The sequence below is a fragment of the Mus caroli genome, unplaced genomic scaffold, assembly GCF_978045245.1.
Source record: "Mus caroli unplaced genomic scaffold, Mus_caroli_1 scaffold_8, whole genome shotgun sequence".
Classification (NCBI taxonomy): Eukaryota; Metazoa; Chordata; class Mammalia; order Rodentia; family Muridae; genus Mus; species Mus caroli.
The window spans coordinates 74,637,065-74,663,411 of NW_028227263.1; the positions used below are offsets into that span (position 1 = coordinate 74,637,065).

Below are 26,347 nucleotides of genomic sequence, written 5' to 3' on the forward strand. Positions count from 1 at the left end.
TGAGGAGTAGCTATAAATGAAATCAATATAGCTATACTTCTGCCATTACTAGCTCATTTAGACTTGTAGATAATGGAAACAATGTGATTTTCTAGACTCTGTAGACCAGTGGTTCTCAACCCCTTTGGGGGAGGGGGGTCAATTTACCTGTTCACAGGAGTCACACATCAGATATCCTGAATATCAGATACACTAGAATTTATCACAGTAGCAAAATTACAGTTATGAAGTAGCTAAAATAATGTTTTGGTTGGGGGTAACCACAACGTGAGGAGCTGAACCTATTAAAAGGGTCATAGCTATATTAAAGGGCTGCAGCATGAGGAAGATTGGGAAATAGTGTAGACAAACATGCAGATTACTTTTTAGATTGTGTGGATGTTTCTCTTTGATAACCAGAGCCTAAAGGGTACTCTTTCTTCCTGTGGTATAGGCCTGTGGTGTTTCTACTAGTATGCATACTAGGTTTTGAGAACTTCCCTTAATTCTCTGAAAAATAGTGATCAAGCTTTTTTTTTTCACTTGAGAAGTTTTATCAAAACTTCATTGTTTCAGGAAGGCTAACTGGCCAGTGAAATTATGCCAAAAATTTTGATTTTGGAAGAAGAATTTAAATTCTGGCACCAAATTCCTAAATCTTAATCCTGATTTAAATGATCAATTTAATCAGCCCTCTTGGATATTTTTATCTGTTTAAATTCCTCCTAATTAATGATGCTGAAATAGGCTCCAATGTTGATGTAAGGGGCTAATTTTTTATGTATTTGGGATTCATCACAGAGTTGAATAAAAATTAATTCTTCAGCTGAGGCTTTTAGGTTTCCTTTTAGATGAAAATCTGTTGATCATGCAATGTGTCTCAACTTCCCTGGGGAATGGACTCTGGGGAATGGCGGGTTCTATGACCATGTTCTTTTGGGCATTGCTACTCATTAAATCAAGGCCTCAGCTATTTTTATTTTGACCTTAACACGAGACATTCTTTGGAAAATTTTATGATATTTAATATTTGTGAATCTGAACTATGTTTCCATTTTACAAAATGCAAATGAATTAGATTTACAAAGCATGGTCAGTACCAGAAAGCAAGCCTGTTGATCAGATCTTAAAGCTCATCTTCATCACCATTACATTTGTCTGAGCCTGCGTAGATTTCTTGGCTTTGATATACTAACAATTTCAAATTAGAAAGATGTTCAAACTATGGGTGCTTAACTACTTTAGCCTTTCTGTAGTTTTTGTTGAATAAGTAGAAATATTTGAGAGTTGTGTAGATCAAACACTGTGAAGGTTATTATTGACAATGAATACCGCACCATGATCACGGGGGCGGGCGGGGGTCTAGTGTGTGTTCTGCACAGTTCCCGAATCTTCCCTGGTTCCTTCTGTATAAGATGGGTCTTTCCCACTCTCTAAGAGTCCATCTGTTATCACATGGAAAGGAGAGTTTCTCCATCATTCTGCCACACAAATTGTCTGTTGATTTAGAGACTGTGTGCGGCTACAAGAGGGACGTCTTAATTCATCCTTTTCCGAGAGCCTTGTTCTTTACCCACAATAGCATATGTTCAACTACATTTAATTAAAAAAATCATTGAGAGCAATTGACCCAGGTTAATAGAGTTTTATTTGTGGGTTCTCAAAATTGATTTCTTTCTAGCATTTATTAGTTAAATAAAAATGGGCTTCACAGTGATTCCTTTTTTTTTTTTTTAAATAAATGTATAGTGTGCTCTGGTGATACTGCTTCTATTTATAGTCATCTCCACTCTTCTCGATTCTGTTCCTTTTGTCTATTCATCCATATTTTAAATTACAAATACATTTTTAGATGCCACATTTGAGAGAAAGTATGTCGTACCCGACTTTCTGAGAGTGGCTTCATTTCCTTACTATGCTCTACACTAGTTTTATCCCTTTGCTTGCAAGCAGCATGGGCTTGTTCCCCCTTATGGCGAATAGTAGTCCATTATATAGATAAATCCATCACCCATGGATGGCTACTGGGCTTCTTCTATGACTTGGATATTGTAAATAATGGAGGATTAAATAAAGGATGCACGTATCTCTATGGCATGCGTTCCTTTGAATGGCTAGACTTATGTTGTTATTTAATATTTGTTTACTTTTTTGTTTCCAGTCTTTTACCCCTCTCTCTTTTCTTAATTTGGTTTTATTGTTTTATTAATTATCTATTATAATGGCTTTCATTATAACATTTTTGTAAATTTACATAATGTATTTTGATCCTATTCATCTACTATCTTGTCTATTCCTGCTCTGGGATCCCCTTCCTAACCGGTTCACTTCTATTTCCATCTACTTTTTAAAATTTTTTTTATTTACTTATTTTGCTGTTGTCATTGGTGATTTGTGTTGACCCATTAAGGCTGCTTAGCAGAGCATGCATGGGTGAGGGTGTGTTTTCAGGAGCAGGGGTACCAGACAAGTGGCTTTGCCTCAGAAAAAAAATTAAAAGTCCTGTCTCCCTGCAGCTACTAGAATTATTAATACTTTTGTCATGAGTTTTGTTAGATTTATGATTTAATGAAACCAATGTGTTTTTCCTGAAAAAGTGTTCTAAATACAGTATTTTAGAAGATGTCAGCTGGAAGTATAGAGAGGTCTGGGAAGGTGGAGATGTTCTAGTTCAAATTTGCTAAGAACTTAAAATATGTGAATTTAATAATTTTGCCTTCTTGACTGGGCAGCACAGTGGAGCTGGCTTTGGAGGCATGGGTGAGGGTGAGCCACCCTGAGGCATGAGAATCTGAGAGTTGATGCTGCCTTCCTCTGATGCTGGCATTGTGTGGCCTAGCGGGAGCAGTTCTGGAGAGCTTGCCCTGGTGGTGCAAATAAGGGAGAGCCAGCAACTTGACCAGATCAACTACTACCCAGGCCTAGATCCAGGGTTCTGCGTTGGCCCACTCTAAAATGTATATAATCTGTGAATAATTGGAACATGTAAAATGGCCAGTCCTGCTGATCCAAAGGTATAGGATGTCCATGATACAGGAGAACAACAGGATAACTGGGAACAATCCTGGTGAGGGTTCAATATTGATGGTGTCATAGAAGCTAGAGAAATTGAACCAGACCAATGACTCATTACAATCAACATTTGCAAGTGATGGTGTGTGGACAGACAGGTACACAGTGGAACATACTACAGCTTCCACAATGAGATATTTTTTTTTTATGATCTCTCTCTCTCATTCTCATTCTCTCTCTCTCTCTCTCTCTCTCTCTCTCTCTCTCTCTTTCTGTTATTTTTGCGGGGGGGAGGTCTTAAGAGCATGGGGGCAGATATAAAGGGACAGAGAGATGACTAGAACTGGGGTGTATGATTTGAAACTCACGAAGAGTCAACAAAAAGTTTGAAAAAAAAAAAAAAGAAAAGAAACTGCCAAAAGTATGCTTTATTTAATGACAATAGAAATCCTGATGATGAATTCCTGTCGTTGGATTCTTGACTTGGGCTTATCAGTATTCTGGATATGATGACAAGTTTTCTTTCTTATACATAGTCCACAGGTCTCCATAACTTGCATGGAAAAGGGGAAAAGTAAAAAGGATACGACTGGTTGTCATATCACCAGCATGATATACAACAGGGACAACTAGAGGTTTTCCTTGGTGCATGGTATATGGCTTATAACTCCCTAGAGGAAGGAGGCAGTGAACTATGTGGTCTGAAGAGCACACTATAAAGTTGCCTTGCGTGTTTGGTGTCAGCCAGAGCTTGTAACTTTGTGGGAACACCTCAAATATCTATCATATCTGAATTCTCCAGCCACTTTTCCAGAACCACAAGTGTCATCAAGCACAGAGAAGTGTCAGCATATGGCCAGAACACAAATATAGAAGACAAAGTCAAGGCCAGGAGTGATAGAAGTGAATGTATTGGGAGAGAGCAGTCACCAGCAGCAACTGGGAATAAAGGGGGCTTCTTAGGGGAGGTTGGGGGAAGAAGATTTCTCCAAGCCCCTTTTAATCCTCAGAGTGATGTGTGTTGATAGCTCCTAGAAGCATTGCCTCCAGTTGTATAACTGCAAGTCATTGTCTCCTGAAGGACCCTCACACATACACTGTAGGCAACATCACCCTTATGTCTCCTAGCACAAGCCCAAGATGCTAAGGTGAGATTGTTCTTCTTTCTCTGTGAATGTAAATATAATTCTGGGTATTTCTCTACTCCTGTTCTATCCTGGTTAACTCTGAAATAAAGATGTGGAGACCTTATATTTGTTAAAAGGTTTCATGCACTAGAGCTGGGCAGATACTAATCTATTCTAAGCAGACTGTACTAGCCTGGATTACTTCCTAGCCTCATGGCCCTATACCTTCCATCTGAGTCTTACCTTAGATGGCTTTGCTCCAGGTGTGTCCTCATGGTCATCCTCTTGGCTACCTGCTTATGGTGAATCCTCACAGTCCATCTCCCCTTCCGTGCACGCCTGTCTCTTATCTCTCTGGGCCGACCCTGACTCCCCTTGCCTCTTGCCCAGCTATTGGCTAATAAGCTCTTTATTAACCAATCAGAGGTGATGGAAAACACTTTTTACACATTACTGCAATAGGAGATGCTCCAATAATCACAACAGTGCCAACATTCAGACTGCAATCAGGTCTCTGGGCCCTGAGATTCACAGTACACAAAACCATCCCCCAATATAAGAAGCCTTTTTTTTCCCCATTTCTCATCTATTTCCTCTTCCTTACCCCTCTGTTCCCCTCTCTAGACATCCTCCATAACCTTTAACACTGAATGAACATTCTCTTCTTTATGGTGTTTTTCCCACCTCTGTATGCAACATGCTCACCCTGCATTCATCTTCATAGCAGCCTGCTTTTACTTTATTGAGAGATATCTTCTGTCAGTTTTGGATAGGAATCAGTATGTTGTTAGTTGTGTAGAAGATGTTCCCTGTTGTTAAGTTGCAGCATCCCAATGACTAGCAATGGAACTTTCTTCCCTGAGCATTTGTACAAATCATGCAGAGATATGTGTGTGTCTGTGTGTGTGTATGTCTATGTATATATGCATGTGTATGTATGTATGTATGTATATATACCTATATGATAAGTAGATATATACATAGATGAATATCCTTATGATATCTGCATTTGCCTTCAAGCTAAGGCTACCATGAGATACTCTGGTCCCCATTAACAGTCTCTGTTGGGTTGGGAATGTGCTAACACCTGGTGTTCCTTGGTACATACAATGTATTCTAAAGCTTAGCTTCTTAACTGTGGCATTACTTAATTGAATGTGTGGATATCAAACAATTTGATAGCAATGAAAGTTTCCTGGCCCTGTAAAGACTGGAAATTACATCAAAACCAAAGAGGTAATGAATACAAGTTGTTTAAGTCTCCATGTTTGTACGTGTAAGCAAAAATATTCAAAGACACAAAGAAAAAGCCCGAGTGGGTGTGAGTCCAGGTCATTCTGACTTATCCTTGTTTATTAAGGAATGTGAGTCTAGGTCGCCCTGAGTTGGATCCCTATTCATTACAGGGTGTTTCTATTCCCCAGTATGTCTGGTAAAGTGGCTGTTGTAGGTGCTTTTGACACAGCTGTGCTTTTTTGAAGAGTGAGGGTTTAAAGTCTCCCCAAACACCTAAATCTCTTGTGGCTTGTTAGTGACTGTTTGGCCTCCTGGCTCTCAATTCTTTACCATAAATTCGCAATGCAATGACAACCTTCGGCTCCTTAGTAGAAGATGATAGCGTTTGTTTGTGAATTATAAAGTGATGAGCAAATATAAATGGGTGGATTGTTTTGCTAACACAACTCTTGCAAAAAAGCTTGTGAGAATTTATGAAAGATCCTTTGCAAATATTACTCATGGTTTAAGAAGTACCTGGGAACTGGCCAAGCACTTTTATCAGGAATCGTGTATGTCCAGATGTTAACTATGATTGACTCTGTGGGTGAAAAGTTATCTGTCACAACTCGCTTCTGGTGGCATGGTACGGAGGACACAAATGAAGAGATGGTGCTGGAATTTGAATGAGTTTTCTTTAAAACTAAACAGAAGAGAGTAAGGGATGAATTTTGTAACAGGCTGTAGTTTGCGGAGTAGAATTTTATAACATCACAGGCATGTCTGTGCACACACACTTTATATGTCAAGGGTTAAGTTAGATGGCATTCTGCAGTTTTGTTTTGGGGACAATCTAGGAGGTGAAAGAAAGCTAAAGATAGACCCTGACAGAGTTGCCAAGGACCTTCTGATCATTTGTGCAGAGGTGGAATTTGGAAAGATTAGGTTCATGTGTTGATTGTTAGATGTCTTCTTTCATTGTTTCCTGTGACTGCTTAATGACCTATCCAGCCTATCTTGCCCTCATATTCCTGATGCCTATGCTATTAATCCCTTTGTCTAGCAGATGTTTGCATTCAATCCTCTATTCTTAAATATTCATAGTGTTGAAAGCCTAAAGTGGGATACAGAATTTAAATTATCTGCCACGTACTACTCATGTATATGCTCATATGCCTTCATGGATTAGTCTTAAAAATGAAACAATTGATCTCAGCCAATGAATTGCCAACTTTTCTGCATGTGAGTGTATGTCTTGACCTACTGAAATCAGGCATCCAGGCATGACACTCTTTGTTTTGGTTCTCTAGTATACTGCATAGCAAGGTCTTCTGACAGCCATGTGGAAGGTAATAGTCATACAAGATCATCAGCTAGTGAATGGAAAAGTTCATTTGCTCATACCAATGTTTTGCTTTCAAGATCCTTGGTAACAAGACTTTTTTGTGTGTGTCTATGTGTGAGTGTGTGTGCACATGGGCACACATGCACACATAAAAGTGTATTCACAGTTATGTACATGTAGTTGCATGTCTATATGTGTTTAGACATCAGAGGTCAAACTTAGGTATTGTTTTTCAGGAGATGACCACCATGATTGCTGAGACAGAGTCTCTTAATGGTGCAGACCTCACCAAATAGCCTAAACTGCTTTCCAGGAAGCCATAGAGATTATCTGTGTCTACTATCCAGTACTGAGCTTATAAATGAATTCACACTGCCCAGCTCCATACATGGGATCTGGCAACCAAACTCAGGTCTTCCCTCTTGATCAGCAAGCACTTTACCAACAGAGTCATTTCTCTGGCCTTGTGATGTATGTATGTATGTGTGTGTGTGTGTGTGTGTGTGTGTGTGTGTGTGAGAGAGAGAGAGAGAGAGTGAGTGTATGTATCCATCTCAAACATACCTAAGCCCTGCTGGATTTTAATGAACTTTTATTCCTTTAAGTCAGGGATTCACATCTAAATGAGACACAAATTATGGATTAGCTTCCTATATATGGCAGTACATGAATGTAGAATGGAGCTATTAGTGTAAACTCATGTGACACTAAAGCCAAATCAAAGAAATGACACCTGCCTAAAGGCAGTATTGCTTTGCAAGAGAGATGAACACACACACACACACACACACACACACACACACACACATATATATGTGTGTGTGTGTGTGTGTGTGTGTGTGTGCGTGTGCATGTGTGTATATATATGTTAGAGAGCAGATAATAGGTCTTAATATATTTTGGTGAGATGTACTAGATTTTATGATGTTCAAAAGTATCCATCCTTTCCTAAGTATGTGCTTAAAAACAGTCTGTTTTCGTTCTTCTTGAGTTTCATATGTTTTGCAACTTGTATCTTGGGTATTCTAAGTTTCTGGGCTAATATCCACTTATCAGTGAGTTCATATCATGTGAGTTCTTTTGTGATTGGGTTATCTCACTCAGGATGATATCCTCCAGGTCCATCCATTTGCCTAGGAATTTCATAAATTCATTCTGTTTGATAGCTGTACTCCATTGTGTAAATGTACCACATTTTCTGTATCAATTCCTCAAAGTGTGACCAAAGTGTAGTCACTTTGCCCCTTCTTAGAATTGGGGACAAAACACGCATGGAAGGAGTTACAGAGACAAAGTTTGGAGCTGAGAAGAAAGGATAGACCATCTAGAGACTGCTGCACCCAGGGATCCATCCCATAATCAGCCTCCAAATGCAGACACCATTGCATATGCCAGCAAGATTTTGCTGAAAGGACCCTGATATAGCTGTCTCTTGTGAGGCTATTCCGGTGCCTGGCAAACACAGAAGTGGATGCTCACAGTCAGCTATTAGATGGGCCCCCAATGGAGGAGCTAGAGAAAGTACCCAAGGAGCTAAAGGGGTCTGCAACCCTATTGGTGGAACAACAATATGAACTAACCAGTACCCCCAGATCTGGTGTCTCTAGCAGCATATGTAGCAGAAGATGGCCTAGTTGGCCATCATTGGGAAGAGAGGCCCCTTGGTCTTGCAAACTTTATCTGCCTCAGTACAGGGGAACACCATGGCCAAGAAGTGGGAGTGGGTGGGTAGGGGAGTGGGGGAGGAGGGTATGGGGGACTTTTGGATAGCATTTGAAATATAAAATAAAAAAATAGCTAATTAAAAAATACAAATTAAAAAAAGTCTGTTTAAAATCAATAGTTCATTAGTCTGTACGCTTCTGAGATAGAATGTTACTTGGTAATTAAGGATCGGTATTTGGATGGTTTCAAAGGCACTGAGCAAAGTGAAAGATTCTGTAAGTTGACATACTGCATGATTCTTTTTGACAGGTTAATCTATAAATGACAAAATTACATGACAGAAATAGATCAGTGATCGACTTGGGTGAGGAAGAGGATGAAAATTTCAGCATAGTGGGATAGAGTGAAGGGGTTTCCTGAGTGCCGGCATTGTGTGTCCTGATCATAGAGCAGTCGTTCAAATCTCCACCTGCTTAAAGTCACCACACTCATAGCAATACGATAACCTCGTTGTGTGGTGAATTAACTTGCGATAAATTAAAGCAAATATAGTATGCTTGATTATTATTATTGAGAACATAAAAGCCAACATCTAATGACTTTGGGGTATCACCCATTCTTTATGACATACTTTTTTTTTAAAGATTTATTTATTATTATATCTAAGTACACTGTAGCTGTCTTCAGACACACCAGAAGAGGACGTCAGATCTTATTAAGGATGGTTGTGAGGCACCATGTGGTTGCTGGGATTTGAACTCATGACCTTTGGAAGAGCAGTCAGTGCTCTTACCCGCTGAGCCATCTCTCCAGCTCCTATGTCATACTTTTAACTGTGCTCTCTTTCCTAAGACACAGAGTCAGAAGTCATACATCTAGTTATTAGGTTTACAGAGGATATAAGCACAGTGTGGATTCCTCTCAGTGGATAATTCTCTGGGTTCTGTGCAAGAGTACACAGGAATAGTCTAATTTATGTGTCTCCCAGTGGCTGTACGTTGTCCCCTTGTGCATATGGAATGCTTTGCTGTTCTTATGGTAATCATTTCTTGCCTCCCTGTGTATATATGGTGTGTGACAGTTACAGTGGCTGTGGGAACCATAACTTTAAGTTCTGTGACTTCTGTGAATAAAACCGGCCATAATGTTGAATTAATGTCATTGCTCACATGGAATTTCTTTGCTACTCTAAGTGGGAAAACTTACAGTGTATTTAGATAAAGGCTTGGCATTCATCTTTCAGTAGTATATAAATTATGGCATATTTGTAGACTAATTCCTTCATTTAAGTAACATTACCACTAACTAGAGTAAGGCTAACATTGAGAATATACACAGAGCACTGTGCTTTGGGATAATGTGTCTTAGCCATCCACCAATTCAAAATGGAAGCTAGGACCCAGGGATATGACTCAGCAGTTAAAATTACTTGCTATTCTTATAGAGAACCCAGGTTCAGCACACTACCTTCCCTAACTCCAGCTCCAGGGTCTCCTGCATTGATTTTTTTTTTTTTTGGCCTACAAAGGCACCAGGGATACACATGGTACATGTGCATACATGTAGTTAAGACACACACACACACACACACACACACACATATACAAACATACACACACAATACAGACGAATGAATGAATGAATGAATAAATAAATAAATAAATAAATAAATAAATGTTTATGACCCTTGGCTAATAACAAATTGAAATTCTGATCCCAGCCCTATTAGCATTGTAGGACTGCCTTGAAACAGGATTGGTCAGCTGGAATATTGATTCATTTAATAAAAATTAATAAAATGATGGCCCTACCTATCTTACCTGGATTTAGAAACATGCAAAACCAAACCAAGAGTAATAACCTGAAGGAGAGGTTTGCTGGCACTGGCCCGACCTGTTGTTGCACTCCTGTCTGTCATTAGCATGGCTCCCACAAGGGGGTTTAGGAGACCTGTGAATGCTTGGACAGTGATAGTATGCATGTGGGTTTGGGTGTGGTAAATGAAGTGCATGAGGAAACTCAGAGTTCAAAAAGTTTCCCTCTGTTCTTCCTAGGTGAGTTTATATGAATTGAACATGATGTTTTCATGCTCTGAGGACATTAGGCCTAGGGTTGGCAAGGACAGAGAAAAGTTTGACGACAGTAGAATCCAAGATCTCCAGGGCTGCTTTGCTTCTTAGCTGAAAGCACACTGGTATGCAGGCTTCCTTCTTTACATGTGGCCTCCTGGATATTACCAAAGCCAGAGGTGGTGGGGCAGGAAGCCTCTGCTTGTAAGAAACTATTCACCTACCTCTGAGTGGGAAGAAAAGTAGCCCTCTTGTTATGAAACTATGCCAACTTTTGGAAGTCTTTGTCTTAGAGAAGAAGGACACTTCACATATCCCCAGTGGAAAGCAAGACTTACGTTGTCTGTGACTCTAAGCATGGCCTGCAAGTCAGTGGTTTATAGCCTAAGCAATCTCTGTAGGCTTCCTGCCTGTCCCCAGATTGATTTATAACCTTGGACTTACCAATCCCTTCTTAGAACCAAAAAGGCTATATTTGTTCATACAAGTGATTATCCAGGCTGACGTGCTAGGCAAAGCATGCTCAGATTTCCAGGGGAGATGCATATACAATCTGCCTTCTCCTGTCTGTGCTTTCCTGAAAGTGTCACCCTCTTACTCTGCTCTCTAAGTCTGCAAAGTCCCCAGATCTTCTAGATGTTCCTTCATCGGTTCACATATGAATCAACCAAGCAGCCTGCTTACCTGTACATTCTGTCACCCACCCCTTCTTGGGCATGGGTGACTTTCATACTAGAAGCCATGTGTTACTCTGTGAAGTCATTCATTAGTAATTTTTGCTTCCGAGCTATATTAGTGATTGGATAGTTGTGGAACCTATGGTGTTTAGTTGGAAAAGGGTTTCACAAATCACATATTGAATGGGTTTGTGGACACTGTGAGTTCTCTGGGCTATGGGTAGCACAGTTTACTTTGGTGGTTGCAGGCCACACAGTCATACCTGGGAAGGGAGTTGATGTGCCCTCTTGATCTTCAGGAGAATACAAGTTGTTTGCTCTGTGCATAGATCTATTCATAATTTAGGTCCTGAACCATCCAAAGACTCCAATCAAAGACTTAGATTACAGAGGGCATGGGCTGACAGACACTCCTAAGTTCACCTCTTCTTGTCACACAGCTAGCAAAGTTTCCCACATACGTGAAAGTAGGCACGCAAATATCAGATTTCCAAATGGTTGAGGTACGATACTATCGCAGTCAATATTCACTTGCTTTCCTAAAACCGGCTTTTCTTTATGTTTGTAGAAGACTCACGGCCATGACGATCTGAATGCTTCTATGACATCTCAGCATTTTGAAGAATCTGTGAGTGACAGTCCTTACAAACTAACACTGATGTCAGCATTGAAAATACTTCTTACCATCTATTTGTATTCCATTGCTTCTTTATCTTTAAAGAATATGGCAGGCTGCCCACCTATCGGAACACATCTTGTAACTTCTAGCTGGAAGAAATTAATTCAGGTTTATTGATTGGTTAGCCTGGAATAGATTTGTCTAAAAATACACACAGTAGCTATGCAACTGAGTTTGGTAGGAAAGAGGACAAAGCCTTTTGAAGCCCTCTGAAACTTTGAAAAGAAGCTCGGCAAGGGCGGACGGCTGCAGCCACAGGATCAATTGATTGAATGCCTAATGAAGGAATAATAAATCATTCCATTTGTCCTCTTTGAAGAAAGGCAGAAATTTGAACACGGTCAAACATTGCATGGGATTCATACAATTCATAGATATTCAAAAAATAGATTTGGATTTGTGACTGTAGCCCAGGACAGTTGATTTCCTTGAGAGGGAAATGACAGAGCTTAGGGGATGGGAGAGCATTAGAGCAGAAATGGAGACAGGGTGAGTAGAGACTGAAGAGAGAAAGCAAAATGTGCCTGAGCCAGAGACCACTGAGCTGAGCCAGTCATGTGTGGGCGTGGGGACACAGGTGAGGTCACCATGGAGCCTGGTGTACTTAGACTCAAGCTAAGAGTTAACATTGTAGCCCGTGTGGAGGAAGTCTACTAGAGTTGGTGGTGATTGGTGGGACTATTAACAAGACCTGGGAGACATTCAAGAGCTGAGGTGGATATATGGACACACCTTTGTGGGAACCAGCCCCATCCTCCTCTCTTCTTGCTATTTCTTCTCCAGTGCTTCATCCTTATTTTTCTAATTAGTTTATTCTCCACCCCATTGTGTGTGTACAGATATATGTATGTATGCATGCATACCTGTGCATGGGGGTGTATGTGTATATTATAAACCTGGAGTCTGGAGGGGGACATCACTTCCCATCACGTTCCACTTGGGCTTCTGAGGCAGAACCTATCTCTGCACCCAGACGCACATGTTTTCTGGTAGGCTGGAATTCAGCTAACCCTAATCGTCCTCTTGTCTCCACCTCCCTAGGAGCTGGGGTTGCAGCTATGCATAGAATATTTTTGGCTTATTATGTGGGTGTTGGGACTGGAACCCCAGTCCTCATAATTACACAGCAAATGTCCAGTGGTTGAGTCATCTCTCCAGTCCAAGTGTTCAGTTTTTTTTTTTTTTTTTTTTTTTTTTTTTTTTTTTTTTTTTTTTTTTTTTTTTTGGTTTTTCGAGACAGGGTTTCTCTGTGTAGCCCTGGCTGTCCTGGCACTCACTTTGTAGACCAGGCTGGCCTCGAACTCAGAAATCTGCCTGCCTCTGCCTCCCGAGTGCTGGGATTAAAGGCGTGCGCCACCACGCCCGGCTTCAAGTGTTCAGTTTTATAGTAAGAAATCTCACAATAAATAAAGGAGTTTAAGGGTTTCGAACATTGACATGCCATTCATACAATTCATAATAATTCATATAATTATCTTTGAAATCAAATAAAAACCCATTGGGGAAAATGCAAAAACAATTTTCTAATAATGCAGTCAGTCATAACCTTGTCATCAAAGCAAAGTATATGAGAGCTGGGGTTCATAGTTGACCAGTGTGACTTTAGTCTTTCCCTAGTAGAGTAAGCAGTTACTTTTGCTTGGCCTCATATCCCAGTCTCAGATGTCCTTTTCTTCTGTGCAGACTCTTGGAGAAGCCAGTGATTGTGTGAGTCACCTCCCCAGCCCCTTCGCGTACCTCCTCACCATACACCTAAAGGAAGGCCGCAACCTCGTGGTCCGGGATCGCTGCGGTAAGGTTTGTCTGTTATGCGCTTGCTCAGTAGCCATAAAGGCCTTCTCTATGCCCTGGTGTGAAGGCTGGTATTAACTGATGTCCATCCCACATTGCCTAGAGAGGAGCTCAACGCTCACACTGCACCTCCAGCCTCAGAGTCCTCCACACACATTGATTGTGTGCTATTTAAAAGTGATAAATGCTGCAGTAGGGTATACACTAAAAACTCTATTCAACTTTAGTAACCTCTTTCAATGCCTTATCTCCAAACTCTGCCACATTCTGAGGAAGTTTGGACGAGGATTCACTTCGGAATTTAGAGAGGAAAACGATAAACATTATTTGTCAGCCAGTTTTTGATTTCTGACGAAATAACTAATATAACCTTTAAAGGGGAAGGTGTATTTTTGCTTAGAGTCTCAGAGATTTGGGTCCGGGTTGCTCTGTCTCCCTTTCATTGGGCCTCGGCAGAGGCAGTGCACCCTGCCACGTGAGCAGTGAGGGTGTTCACGTCATGATAGCTATGAAGCAGAAGAGGCAAAATTAGGAGAGGGCTGTGGAAGAGACATAGCCATGAAAACCCAGAAACATGGAATTGCTCCCTTCCTTCTACTAAGCTTTTGTCCGCTCCAAGCAGCACATTAAAGTTTGAAACCCCCGCACAAAATGGATAAATGCTGGTATCCTTTTTAAAAGAAGAAATAGTAACAACACATACAAATATCCATGATAAATTTATATTTGGAATATAACAAGTAATCCAGAAAGATAGTCACCTGGATTTACCACTTTATTGAAAAGAGTGAATGGATTTCAAAAATGATACCATTTGATGGGCTGATTGATGCAGAGAGCCTCAGACTTCCTCCCTCCCACAGGATCCCAGAAGAGAACTACATCCCTCTAATCACTACCATCTATTTGTCTTTTCTTTCTTGCCTTTTTTTTTACAAGTCTCTATACATTTCCCATATATGTATATGTGTTTAAATTAACTTGAGATCACAATACCCATATTGTTGTGCAATAAGTTTTGTTTTTTACTTTACAACACATCTTCAAGGTAATCCATGGTTTTCTGCACAAACGTATTACCTCTCTTTAAACTCAACATGCTGCTTTCTATCTTTTGCATGTATGAGTCTCTGCGGAAGCACGCCATCCTCTCTGTGTTCTCTGGGCCCCACTATGGATGCCATCTGTGTTCACTGTGGCCTAGCCTCAGTTAAGAGGATTGAGCTATGCAGCTGGGCAGGGTGAACAGGTAGTACCTGCTGGGTTCTTCCTACTCTGCTTCCGACCGGCTCCTGCCACCTGCCACCTGCCACTTAAGGGTTTCCTTTCTGGCTTACTGCCCATGCTGCTTGTTCCTGTTTATCCACACATGCTTGACTGGTCGTCTTGTAACATCAGTGGACAATGGAGCATCAATCAGTCCTCTGCTATGTGGAGGCTGCTGCAGACCCTGGGCTGATAGGATACCATTCAACCTCTGATTCTCATATCTGCTGCCTCCAAGCCTGGAGCATGGCTAGTTCACCTGCCACACACCTTCATCTCCTAATCACCCTGCCTCTGCCCCAGAACCCTTCCTACCACCTCTCCACACTGCTTGTATGTGTTGTGCCCTTTCCTCCACACTTCTTCTCTCACCTACCTGGCTTCTGTCTGTCAGAACTGTGTGGAATATGTCCTTTCATCTGGAGTTTTCAAAGCACGATGGCACATTGTATTTGTCAGTAAAAAGAGTGTCGTTCATTCAGTCCCACATTTTCTTATCTGTCATCTAAGTCTCTTGAGTTCCATATCTGCCATATACATACACCTCTCATGGTCATTTAATGAGAAGGGCCACCTAGATCTTTATACCTGAGATGTGATCATTAATTAATACAAAGTGACCACGTCCAGATGATCTGACCCTGGACCTGCTAAGTGTTCCAGTGACTGCTTCTGTCAAAAAAGATGCTAAAGCAGTAGTTTGTCTTTTTACCAAGTTACTACCTATTAAAAGCATGAGCTTCAAATCTAGATGATTGCTTCACAACACATCTTCATTGTTCTAACACTGGTTACAGCCACTATGCTAATAAAAGACTGTTTTCTGAGGATGAATCCAAACATTAGACCATAATATTATTGTAGACCAAGGTCAGCAAACTTAAGTAGCTGGGTTCAATCCATCCCAATGTCTAGTGTGTATTTCTCTAGTTTATATTAATGCAGTTTTAGCAGAGCATTACCATGTTCGTTTGCATGTGGATTCTTTACAGGTATCTGTTACATGCCTTACAGTTACATGGCTGTAACTTGTGGGTCTTGAAGCCTAAAATAATTAATAGCAGGCCTTGTATATGAGCTGTTTGAGAGCCTACATCTAGAGAGAAAACTTCAAAAGCAGGAATGAGTGACAACTTCCTCAGATGTGAAGAGCATTATGGAGAGAATGTGTTTAACTTTGAGACCTAGTATACACACACAGACACAGACACATGCACACACACATACACACACACTATGTATAGTTTATATATTATATATAATATAATATACATTTTATTATATTGTATATCATATGCTATATATGATATATAATAATTTTGGGATTTTCTTCCCTCCAAGTCTATAAGTATGGGACAATCATTGGCCCTGCATCATTTTTGTGAGCCAACTGCTCTTCTCCTGATCTTTTCGGTCCTCTCTATGTACAGGAGTTCTCTAGCTGTCTAATTCTTAGTACATCATTCTAACATCACTGCACATCCCTGTACATTGGTCAGCGTACCTCTGTCATGATGAAGCCATTGTCCTGTCAGTGAGAGAATGGAACACTATTCCATGCAGAAGTTCATGTATACAGTTTTCATACTTCAGTGTTTTTAATTTTCGTTGACCTATGTTTATGGGGTATTATGTTTAGGAATGTACAAATATATGTAATGGTCATATCTGCACCATTGTCTTACACATCACCTTAGACACTTCTCAGCTCGTCACTGGGAGAACAGTCACTGTCCTTCTGTTTAAAACATGTTATGTGTTACTGTTGGTTATAGTCACTCTACTGGGTAACACAGCCCACAATTTCTTGCCCCACCAGCAGTGCCATTATGCCTGTGACTAGCCTCTGTCCCCCTCTCTTTTCCCCACATTCTTCTTGTCCTGTGGTATCCACCCTTCTACTCTCAATTTCTCTGAAATTGTACATAGAAACGAGAGCATAGAGCATTTACTTTACTGAGCCTGGCTCATTTCACGTAACAGAGTGTTCTTCGGGCTCATCCTTTATTACTGGATAATGTGTAGTCATTGTTCACAAGAGAGAAGTGTATTTGTATTTTCATTTTTTATTGAATGTTATAATAAATTTAATTTTTAATGTGAAAACCTACATGCATCTAATTGATCAGATACTAACTTTCAGTTATGGTGCGGGCTTTGCAATGTATTCAAATGCTTTAGTTACCCCTTCAGCTCAGGGGAGCAGCTAGAAGATTAATTTCAGTGCAGTTTTATTCTGTAGGTTTTGGTGACCGAAGCGATTTTTTGGTGAATCACTTTTTTATTTTACTAAAGAGCTCAGCATTTGCTTTAAATTTGTACAAACTCATTCCTGCTTATGAAGTTTTCTCTCTAGATGTAGGCTCTCAAACAGCTCATATACAAGGCCTGCTATTAATTATTTTAGGCTTCAAGACCCACAAGTTACAGCCATGTAACTGTAAGGCATGTAACAGATACCTGTAAAGAATCCACATGCAAACAAACATGGTAATGCTCTGCTTAAACTGCATTAACATAAACTAGAGAAATACACACTAGACATTGGGATGGATTGAACCCAGCTACTTAAGTTTGCTGACCTTGGTCTACAATAATATTATGGTCTAATGTTTGGATTCATCTCATGCCCTCTCATACCCTACATCACTAATTTCTGGAAGTTAACATCGTCTACATTAAAACTTGTTTTCCCTTGATGTGAGGGCTAATCAGTAACCCAAGTCCTCAGCGGTGACCTAAAAGAATACTGTGTAGCTGGTGCCCTCTTCTGGCTACTCTTGGGTATTGCAAAGGAGAAAATGAAATTCACCATCACCACCAGAGGGCCTTAACCGTCACTCCTGCTATTGTTGAGGGCTAATAGTTTTCTTTGTGATGTCAATAGTTATTTTATTATTATTATTATTATTATTATTATTAATGTATATATATGTACATATATATCTGTATATCTATATCTATATCTATATGTGTGTGTGTGTGTGTATACTCACATGAGTGTGTGTGTTCCCATGATGTGTGTAAACACATGTATGCCACAGCAAGTATGTGGAATTTAGAGGACAACTTTGTAGCCGTCAGTTCCTTCCCTGTACTGGTACTGGGGATTGACCTCAGGCCATTAAGCTTGTGTGGCAAATATCTTTACTCATTGAGCCTTCTTGCTGGCCCTGAAGTTTTAATATTACAAACCATGCTTCCACGAATGTGCCCATGTCTTCAACTGTGTGTACAATTTTGGCCATAGCTTCTTTGCAAGTCAGTTATAGATTTGCATCCAGTCCCACGATCACCTGACTTGCTCAGTGTCCTCATTACCCAAGTGACAGTTTGCTCCCCAGCAAGGCTTATTCTCGTCAGAAGCAATGAGGGGGCTCACTTCTATTACCTTCATTGACTGTAGAATAACTTTGTTAATTGGGTAGAGGAAAAGCCCTATTCTCTGTTTGCTTAAAGTAGTGTTTGCATCAATAAGTTTGGACATTTCAATATGTGGGTTGAGATTTGGCCTTTCATCTTTGCAAATCTTCTTCCATGTGGAATGGCCCTTGCTCCTACAGTTTGCTGGGCATGTTCACAGATGGGATTGTGATGTGTCTGTTGTGAAAATGTCGTTAGTTTTCACTTCCTGTTCTGAAGACTACCTCTCTCCATTTCCACATCTAGAGAGGCTCTGACATCAGTCACAATAACCCAAACATCTTCCCTGTCTGTCTGATGTATTCTCTCTCTCTCTCTCTCTCTCTCTCTCTCTCTCTCTCTCTCTCTTTTCATTTTCCATTTGTATCTTTCATCTGTCTCTATTTTTTCCCAATTTTTAGACCCCCCCCCAAACAAAAACCTTAGCTTTTTTCCCCAAAGTTACTTTTATATGAACTAGAAGAAATCTTTCTTTCCCTAATGACTAGACTGCCTCTTTTCAATGACTATACACACAAGTGTCATAAGTTCCAGCAGTGCTTTCTCGGCTTCAGCTGGATTTCTGCTGATGTGTTCCTTAGTGCAAGAGTCAGGTGTGTGCATCATAGTGCACTGCATCTATACCTCCCCGGTTTTTGACTTTGCAAGCTCTCAACTCTGCTTCTTGCTGGCATACCTTCTCTGAACACCAGATGGCATGAGATCCTCACTATGAATGTGCAGCAGGACAAAAACCTATGGGCTGCTGTGTCAGAAGCAAACCTGAAGGCTTGCTTGGATGCAAACCCCATCCAGGGCTTTGGCTGTCTTCTTCATGCCTGACCGTGTCAGAGCTTGTTAAAACAGTGAAACAAAGGAGCACAGCTGAGTTTGGAATCTGTTTCTCTGAGCCCCTTGTCATCCTGCATAGACCCCACAAGACATGCCGGACCTAAAAGTCTTTGTGTTTTCCCATTTCTGAGGCCACTGGGGAGCGCTGGTGCTCAGTTTTGTTTTGAGAGTCTGGCATGCTTCTGCCATGCTTGGGATGTTTGATGCTCACCACTCTGATGAGCCAGTTTCCACATAATCCTTTCTCAGTGCTCATGAAAGACCAAGGAAAGTGAGTCTGGACTGCTTTCTGTGTTTGCTGCCCCCATCTTCATCACTGACTTGAATTTACCCTAGCATAGTTTTTCATCTGCTTGTGTAGGGATTCTCTATGTTTGTTGGTGAGGGTGTCCATTGTCAGACATGGCGCAGCATGTGATTTGTCCCCTGACATACTTCAGGTATCTTTTGCTCATTTTGCTCCGTTGTCTATTGTACGCATACGTTCTGCTTGTGTGTATGTGGGCTTCTATGTCTTTATGCCTTCTCATGATACTTGGAGCTTTTGTTTCCAGTGTTACAAGGATGGTCATGCATGAGATTTACAGAAGTTTACACTCATGCATGTGTCTGGTTGCCTATGAAGAAAAGGGATGCAGGTATTGTCTGCATGACCATTCTTCCAAAACCCAACCAGTTTAAGCCTGTATTCACCAAATAACTAATTTCCTGAAATTACTGAATTTGTATATATTGACAAGTCTTTCCACTATAAAGAGAGCTATGATAGTTGTATCATATGCACATATACATCATGAATATATATGTACATATATATATATATATATGAATGAATGATATGGCTGTTTTAAATAGTTTTTGAATGTATTTGGCTCATTAGCAATGGGTTAGGAAGGCAAAATCAAAGTAGTATGTTGAAATATTTAAAATTTGATTTAATTTAAATTTATTTTTATTTTATGTTTATGAGTGTATGCTTTGGTATGTATGTATGTATGTATGTGTATCCTGGGCATGTCTAGAAATCATGCAAGCAGAAGATTCTGGAAGCCAGAAGAGGGTGTCAGATTAATTTGGAAATGGAGTAATAGCTAGTTGTGAGGTGCTGTGAAATTGAACCGAGGTCATCTTCCAGAGTGAATGCTCTTAGCCACTGAACCATCTTTCCAGCTCTCTACAAAACTGTTATGCAAACAAAACGATAGGTATAGGATATGTTGTAGCGTAGGCTACAACAGGGAGCCAAACAGGTAAGATTAATGGTGGGAAAGAGATGAAATTGAAAGGGAACCCAGGTAGTAAAGGGAAGGGATTCTCAGAAGGTAGATAGAGGTAGTCTGGGATGTGGCTGGAGGAACCATACGGCAGGTCCTCTGGCTAGGAGAATCCAATGGCCCCAGAAACGCTCACTGCCCTACTTTGCTGCAGCATTGATAAATTATATTATTTACCTCATTCAGGTTTTTATGAATTTCATAAGCAGTTAAAGGAAGTTTCTGCTCAAACCAAGACTTTCAGATAATTAATTCTGCCATAAGTTAATTCCTGGAACATTGTTCAGTAAAGTGGATATCTGTGCTTGCTTCTACCATACATACCTGTGCGTTCCCTGAGGCCTTTGTATCTCAAAGTCCAACCAGGGCCATAGCTTGCTCATGGAGCCACTGGAGATTTTATACTTAGGTGATCCCCTTAGAGGAGGGAAGTTGCTCCCATTCAATTAGGGTGGATACATTAGCAAGGTGTGTTTTAAGGGCAGTGGAACATTGAGGAGAACACAGCTCTTCTGGGGTTGAAAATGGGAAAGCAGATTCCAGAAGCAGATAGCTGCTGTCTACAGAAGAAGCCAGGGCCGGGATAGATCTGCATATGGCTGTATGCTCAGGAGGCTTGGCATTCTTCTGAACTCATATGCTGTGGAAGAAGTGATTCTTCCTTTTCATATGATAAGGAAACTGCTCGCTTTCTTTCTGCACCCCTCTGGTTTCTGAATGGAACTGTTAAGGATGTGGTGTGCAGGCATCATTCTGTCTGCGTTTCTCCATTGAGCTGCTGTTGGACACAGGCTCCCATGAAGATGCCATAACTGACATAGTCTCCTCCCATTTTAATTTTTATCCTGGAACTTCTCTTCTCTTCTCTTCTCTTCTCTTCTCTTCTCTTCTCTTCTCTTCTCTTCCCTTCCCTTCCCTTCCCTTCCCTTCCCTTCCCTTCCCTTCCCTTCCCTTCCCTTCCCTTCCCTTCCCTTCCCTTCCCTTCCCTTCCCTTCCCTTCCCTTCCCTTCCCTTCCCTTCCCTTCCCTTCCCTTCCCTTCCCTTCCCTTCCCTTCCCTTCCCTTCCCTTCCCTTCCCTTCCCTTCCCTTCCCTTCCCTTCCCTTCCCTTCCCTTCCCTTCCCTTCCCTTCCCTTCCCTTCCCTTCCCTTCCCTTCCCTTCCCTTCCCTTCCCTTCCCTTCCCTTCCCTTCCCTTCCCTTCCCTTCCCTTCCCTTCCCTTCCCTTCCCTTCCCTTCCCTTCCCTTCCCTTCCCTTCCCTTCCCTTCCCTTCCCTTCCCTTCCCTTCCCTTCCCTTCCCTTCCCTTCCCTTCCCTTCCCTTCCCTTCCCTTCCCTTCCCTTCCCTTCCCTTCCCTTCCCTTCCCTTCCCTTCCCTTCCCTTCCCTTCCCTTCCCTTCCCTTCCCTTCCCTTCCCTTCCCTTCCCTTCCCTTCCCTTCCCTTCCCTTCCCTTCCCTTCCCTTCCCTTCCCTTCCCTTCCCTTCCCTTCCCTTCCCTTCCCTTCCCTTCCCTTCCCTTCCCTTCCCTTCCCTTCCCTTCCCTTCCCTTCCCTTCCCTTCCCTTCCCTTCCCTTCCCTTCCCTTCCCTTCCCTTCCCTTCCCTTCCCTTCCCTTCCCTTCCCTTCCCTTCCCTTCCCTTCCCTTCCCTTCCCTTCCCTTCCCTTCCCTTCCCTTCCCTTCCCTTCCCTTCCCTTCCCTTCCCTTCCCTTCCCTTCCCTTCCCTTCCCTTCCCTTCCCTTCCCTTCCCTTCCCTTCCCTTCCCTTCCCTTCCCTTCCCTTCCCTTCCCTTCCCTTCCCTTCCCTTCCCTTCCCTTCCCTTCCCTTCCCTTCCCTTCCCTTCCCTTCCCTTCCCTTCCCTTCCCTTCCCTTCCCTTCCCTTCCCTTCCCTTCCCTTCCCTTCCCTTCCCTTCCCTTCCCTTCCCTTCCCTTCCCTTCCCTTCCCTTCCCTTCCCTTCCCTTCCCTTCCCTTCCCTTCCCTTCCCTTCCCTTCCCTTCCCTTCCCTTCCCTTCCCTTCCCTTCCCTTCCCTTCCTTCCTTTCTTTCTTTCTTTCTTTCTTTTATTTGACCAGCCTCAAATACAGAACTCCTGGACCCCATACTGCCAGACTAGATTTCCAGAGTACCCTGACGTCCTCAGTGAACGACTGCTGGATTTTTAGACAGAGAAGAAACCACATGTTCATGGGGATTTAAAAGTTTAAATTTTGTATATGGTTATTTCCTTCCAGAAAACCTAAGGACGTTTCAGAGAAGTTTTACTGAATGTATGGAATTTGAGTTCCTGAATAAAGAATTTAAGATTACACTTTTTTTTTTCCTTCCCATCTCCTTAAACAGAAGGTGATTGAAAATTCCAGGCCTTCAGAGATAGCAATAAAGAAACTTTATAGGAAGGAATTAGTCATGTGAATTACCTTGGACATTAAAATAAAGTAATTGGACATTAGAACTGCATAAGTGGTTATTTGCTCTTCTGTTTTTAAACGCAAATGAATAGCAATGCTAAAAATAGCCCTTAAGAGGGAGGAGGCGTTCTTGGTAACTTCTGGAGCTGGCTATCATTAAAGTAGATTGGCTTGTTTGTTCTCAAGGGAATCCTTTGAGAATGGTAGTTTTTCGAATTACAAAGGAGAATAGTATAGTGTAAGGAAATTGAGCGAATTATTCAAGATTACACAGTTACTTACAAGATGTTTGTGCACTGACTTCAGCATCCCTGTTTGGGGAACCCGTAGGCCTATTCCTTTTTTTCTGCCAGTTTAGATATAGATGAATTTAATAATATATTTTTATTTTGCAGTGTATCTCTGTGTGTATGTATGTACACATACTGTCTATCGGTGAGTTTATGCATGCTGAGGTATATGTGTGTGGGTCAGTGGACAATTTTTGAAAGTTACTTTCTTTGTACTAAGAGTACGAGGGACCAATTTCTTCAGGCTTATATGAAAAATACTTTTATTCACTAACCTATCTCACTGTTAATAGGGTTTAATATTTCACTCTATGTTTTAGATTTTCCAAGCAGGAACATGGAGGAGCCATCTCAAATGGCTCTGGTGACACACTCCTCTCATTGTGTAGAACTCCACTGTAGATGACAAGTATATCTGGGCAGTTTTTTTTTTTTCTATTTTTAAAGGCATTTATGTATGGGGCATGTGTGTATGTGTGTGTATGAATTTGGAGGTCCCAGGTTTGATTACTGGAATCATCTTTATATATATTTTGTATAATAAATATATTTATATATGTTTATATATATTTATATATGTATATAACATGTATGTAATTTATTGATTATATAAACATATATCAATATAAATAATACATATACTGATATATATGTATTATTTATATATGTTATATTCTCAAATATATTTATCACAATTTATAATTTATTATAATTATTATAATACATTTAATCTATCTATTATAATAAATATATATTCATATATTATAAAATAAATATTTATTTTTATTCTTTGGTAGGGCCCTTGAATTAGAACCAACACTCATACATATAATTAGTCTCTTTTGGGGTGCCTGCCCTTGCTCCCTCAGTCTGGACCTGTAGATAAGGTGCCAGGCATAGGCTGTACAGGTCTGGGTTCTGGGAATCTGAAAACATTTCTCAGCAGGCCCTTTAAATACTGAGCCCCCCCAGCTCCCCCACCCCCCACATGAGGTTCTTAGGCCTGAGCTCAGTTTTCTACCCTCCTGCCCGCCCTCAACTCTTTCCTACAGCATTAGGCTGAGCTACCAGGTGTCCTTGCTTTGTCCCCCTTCTCCTTCATTCTAAATTATAAGCTGCTGTCAGATTTATATGTGCAAAGCCTGCCTCTGATCACTTTACTCTCCTCCTGAGTGAACTGAAATTTCCTTCCTCTTCGTACTAAAATAACTCCAGATGGACCAAAAACTTAAGTGTACAAAAAGAAAATGCACCAAAAAAAAAAAAAGAAAAAAAAAATCAATGGGAAGAAACACGGCTGAATTAATTTAAACTCTTACAGCTAAGGAGGAAAATGCTTCTAAGCAGGACATGAAAGTACAAAGCCAGAAGTTAGCCCTTGGTTAATTTCATTAAATAAAAACAAAAATAACTTATGGCCACTACTAACTCGTTGAATAAATTGACAAGCTGTATAGTTGGTGAGCAATTTCCACAAGGAAGCATTTGTTCCAGTTGTAGCTAGAAGAGGAGCTGAGCCCACAGAAAGAAAACAAAGTAATTAGAGCAACAAGCTGATTGACAATCACAAATAGATGTTGCAACAAGAAAGCCACTCAAAGGGTTGAAGATAGGGGGAGACAGAGGTAGGTTTTATTCCCTCCCCCCTCCCCCCTTCACCTGCTAACAGATTAAAATAAAGGTTTAAAATATTCGGTATTAAGGAATACGGAAAGAGATGGAAACATTGTTTGCTCAGAGTGTGATAAGTGTTTAGGAGATTTACTTTATATTTATTTGTAGGTTGGTGTGTGTGTCTCTATGTGCTATGTATGTGGGTGCTCTCAGAGGCAAGAAGTGTTGGGTCCCCTGTGAGCTGCCCCAAGTGAATACTGAGAACTGAATTGGGGTCTCCTGCAAGAACAGCAAGGTCTCCTTTCCACAGAGCCAACTTCCCTACCCCTAAGCTTGCTGAGCTTTAGAAAGCAATTCTATAATGTCTGTTAGAACCAGAATGAGCCTCTGTCATACTCCCCGTGTTACAAACTTGCTATAGAACTGGGATTCCAGGATAGATATTGAAGCCTGCCCAGTTGAACTCCTATCCACAGTAGGTAAAATCTCAATGACTTATCTACACTGATACAGCACAGCAAGGATATGTTTAGCTGCAAATACACCAGAAGGTGCATATTGTCAGTGTGACCCAGGCTTCAGGGCATATGACTTGAGAAAAATACAGTCATTGAAAAATGATTCTTATATTTTCCAGTAAAACACCCAAGAAACTGCTTATGGATATCACACCAGACAAATAGGATGGGGGACCAGTTAGGGGATGTGGGCTTTGTTTCATATTGTACCTTTCAAAGTTGTAGGCATATGTTACTTTTACTTAAAAAAAAATAAAAAGGCTGAACAGGAAATAAAACACCCACATTTCTTGCAGAATAATAACTAAGCTTTTATTGTACATGTTTAGGGCACTTTGGTCTCTGACTTAAAACAGCCTGCTGTAATCTATTTCTTTTCTTTTTTTTTTCTTCAATTTCTGGGTTCACTGACATGATTGCTTAACATTATAACTCTAATTATATTTGGGGTTGCCCCTCTGCCCCAGTGACCCCAGACTTTGTTCCTGTTTGCTCCCATGTTGATTTTCACTCTTGCTTCCCTAATTTGAGCCCTCACTGACATGTGAGGTAGGAACTATATTTCCTACCTACTATTGAGCAGAACTCCACACCATGTGTCTTTCTTTTGACCCTTACCCCCACTCCCCAGGGCCACATGCTGTGTGGTAGGGTGCCCATGCTATCAGATGCAGAAGAGCAGGATCCTTGGCTGATATGTCTTTGCAACACCTAGGGTATCTAGCAAACAGCAAGATTTGGGAGAGACCAGAAGTATCTGTGGTCTGGTGGCATGGCTGACAGGTTACAGGGAGAGTGAGCATCTCTAGGTTAGTGGGCCTGAGCAGGAGCAACCATGATTCAAATAGTTCTTAGGGGGTGGACTTAGTGCCTCTCTGCTGCAGGAATTATAACCAGGTACCAGTTTCCCTTACAGATACTTCTATCCCCATCTGTATGGGGTTAGTTCCAATGTCTTTGTTGATTCTATAATCTATGGGTATGTACCTCCTTTATATGGAGCATTCTATATAAACTGCCATGTATGTGTGTGTAGGTGTATGTAAACTATCAGAAACATTCTGTATAACCTCCATGCATTTCTCTTCATATGTTGCTTCATCTGTAGATGAGTTACACAATATCAATGCCATGTCAGCCAATAGTTGCCTTGCATGTGGGAAAATGACCAT

General features: G+C 41.0%; 1 protein-coding gene across 3 annotated transcripts in view; it reads left to right on the forward strand.

Moving 5' to 3' along the window:
* Mctp2 (multiple C2 and transmembrane domain containing 2) overlaps nucleotides 1-26,347 on the forward strand; it is a 238,613-nt gene that overhangs the window by 48,335 nt on the left and 163,931 nt on the right. For all 3 annotated transcript variants that reach the window (XM_085841642.1, XM_021166947.3, XM_029480148.2), the window contains 2 exons: nucleotides 11,658-11,717; nucleotides 13,452-13,560. In XM_085841642.1, the coding sequence (XP_085697768.1) occupies nucleotides 11,658-11,717; nucleotides 13,452-13,560 (169 nt within the window). The remainder of the gene's footprint in view (nucleotides 1-11,657; nucleotides 11,718-13,451; nucleotides 13,561-26,347) is intronic.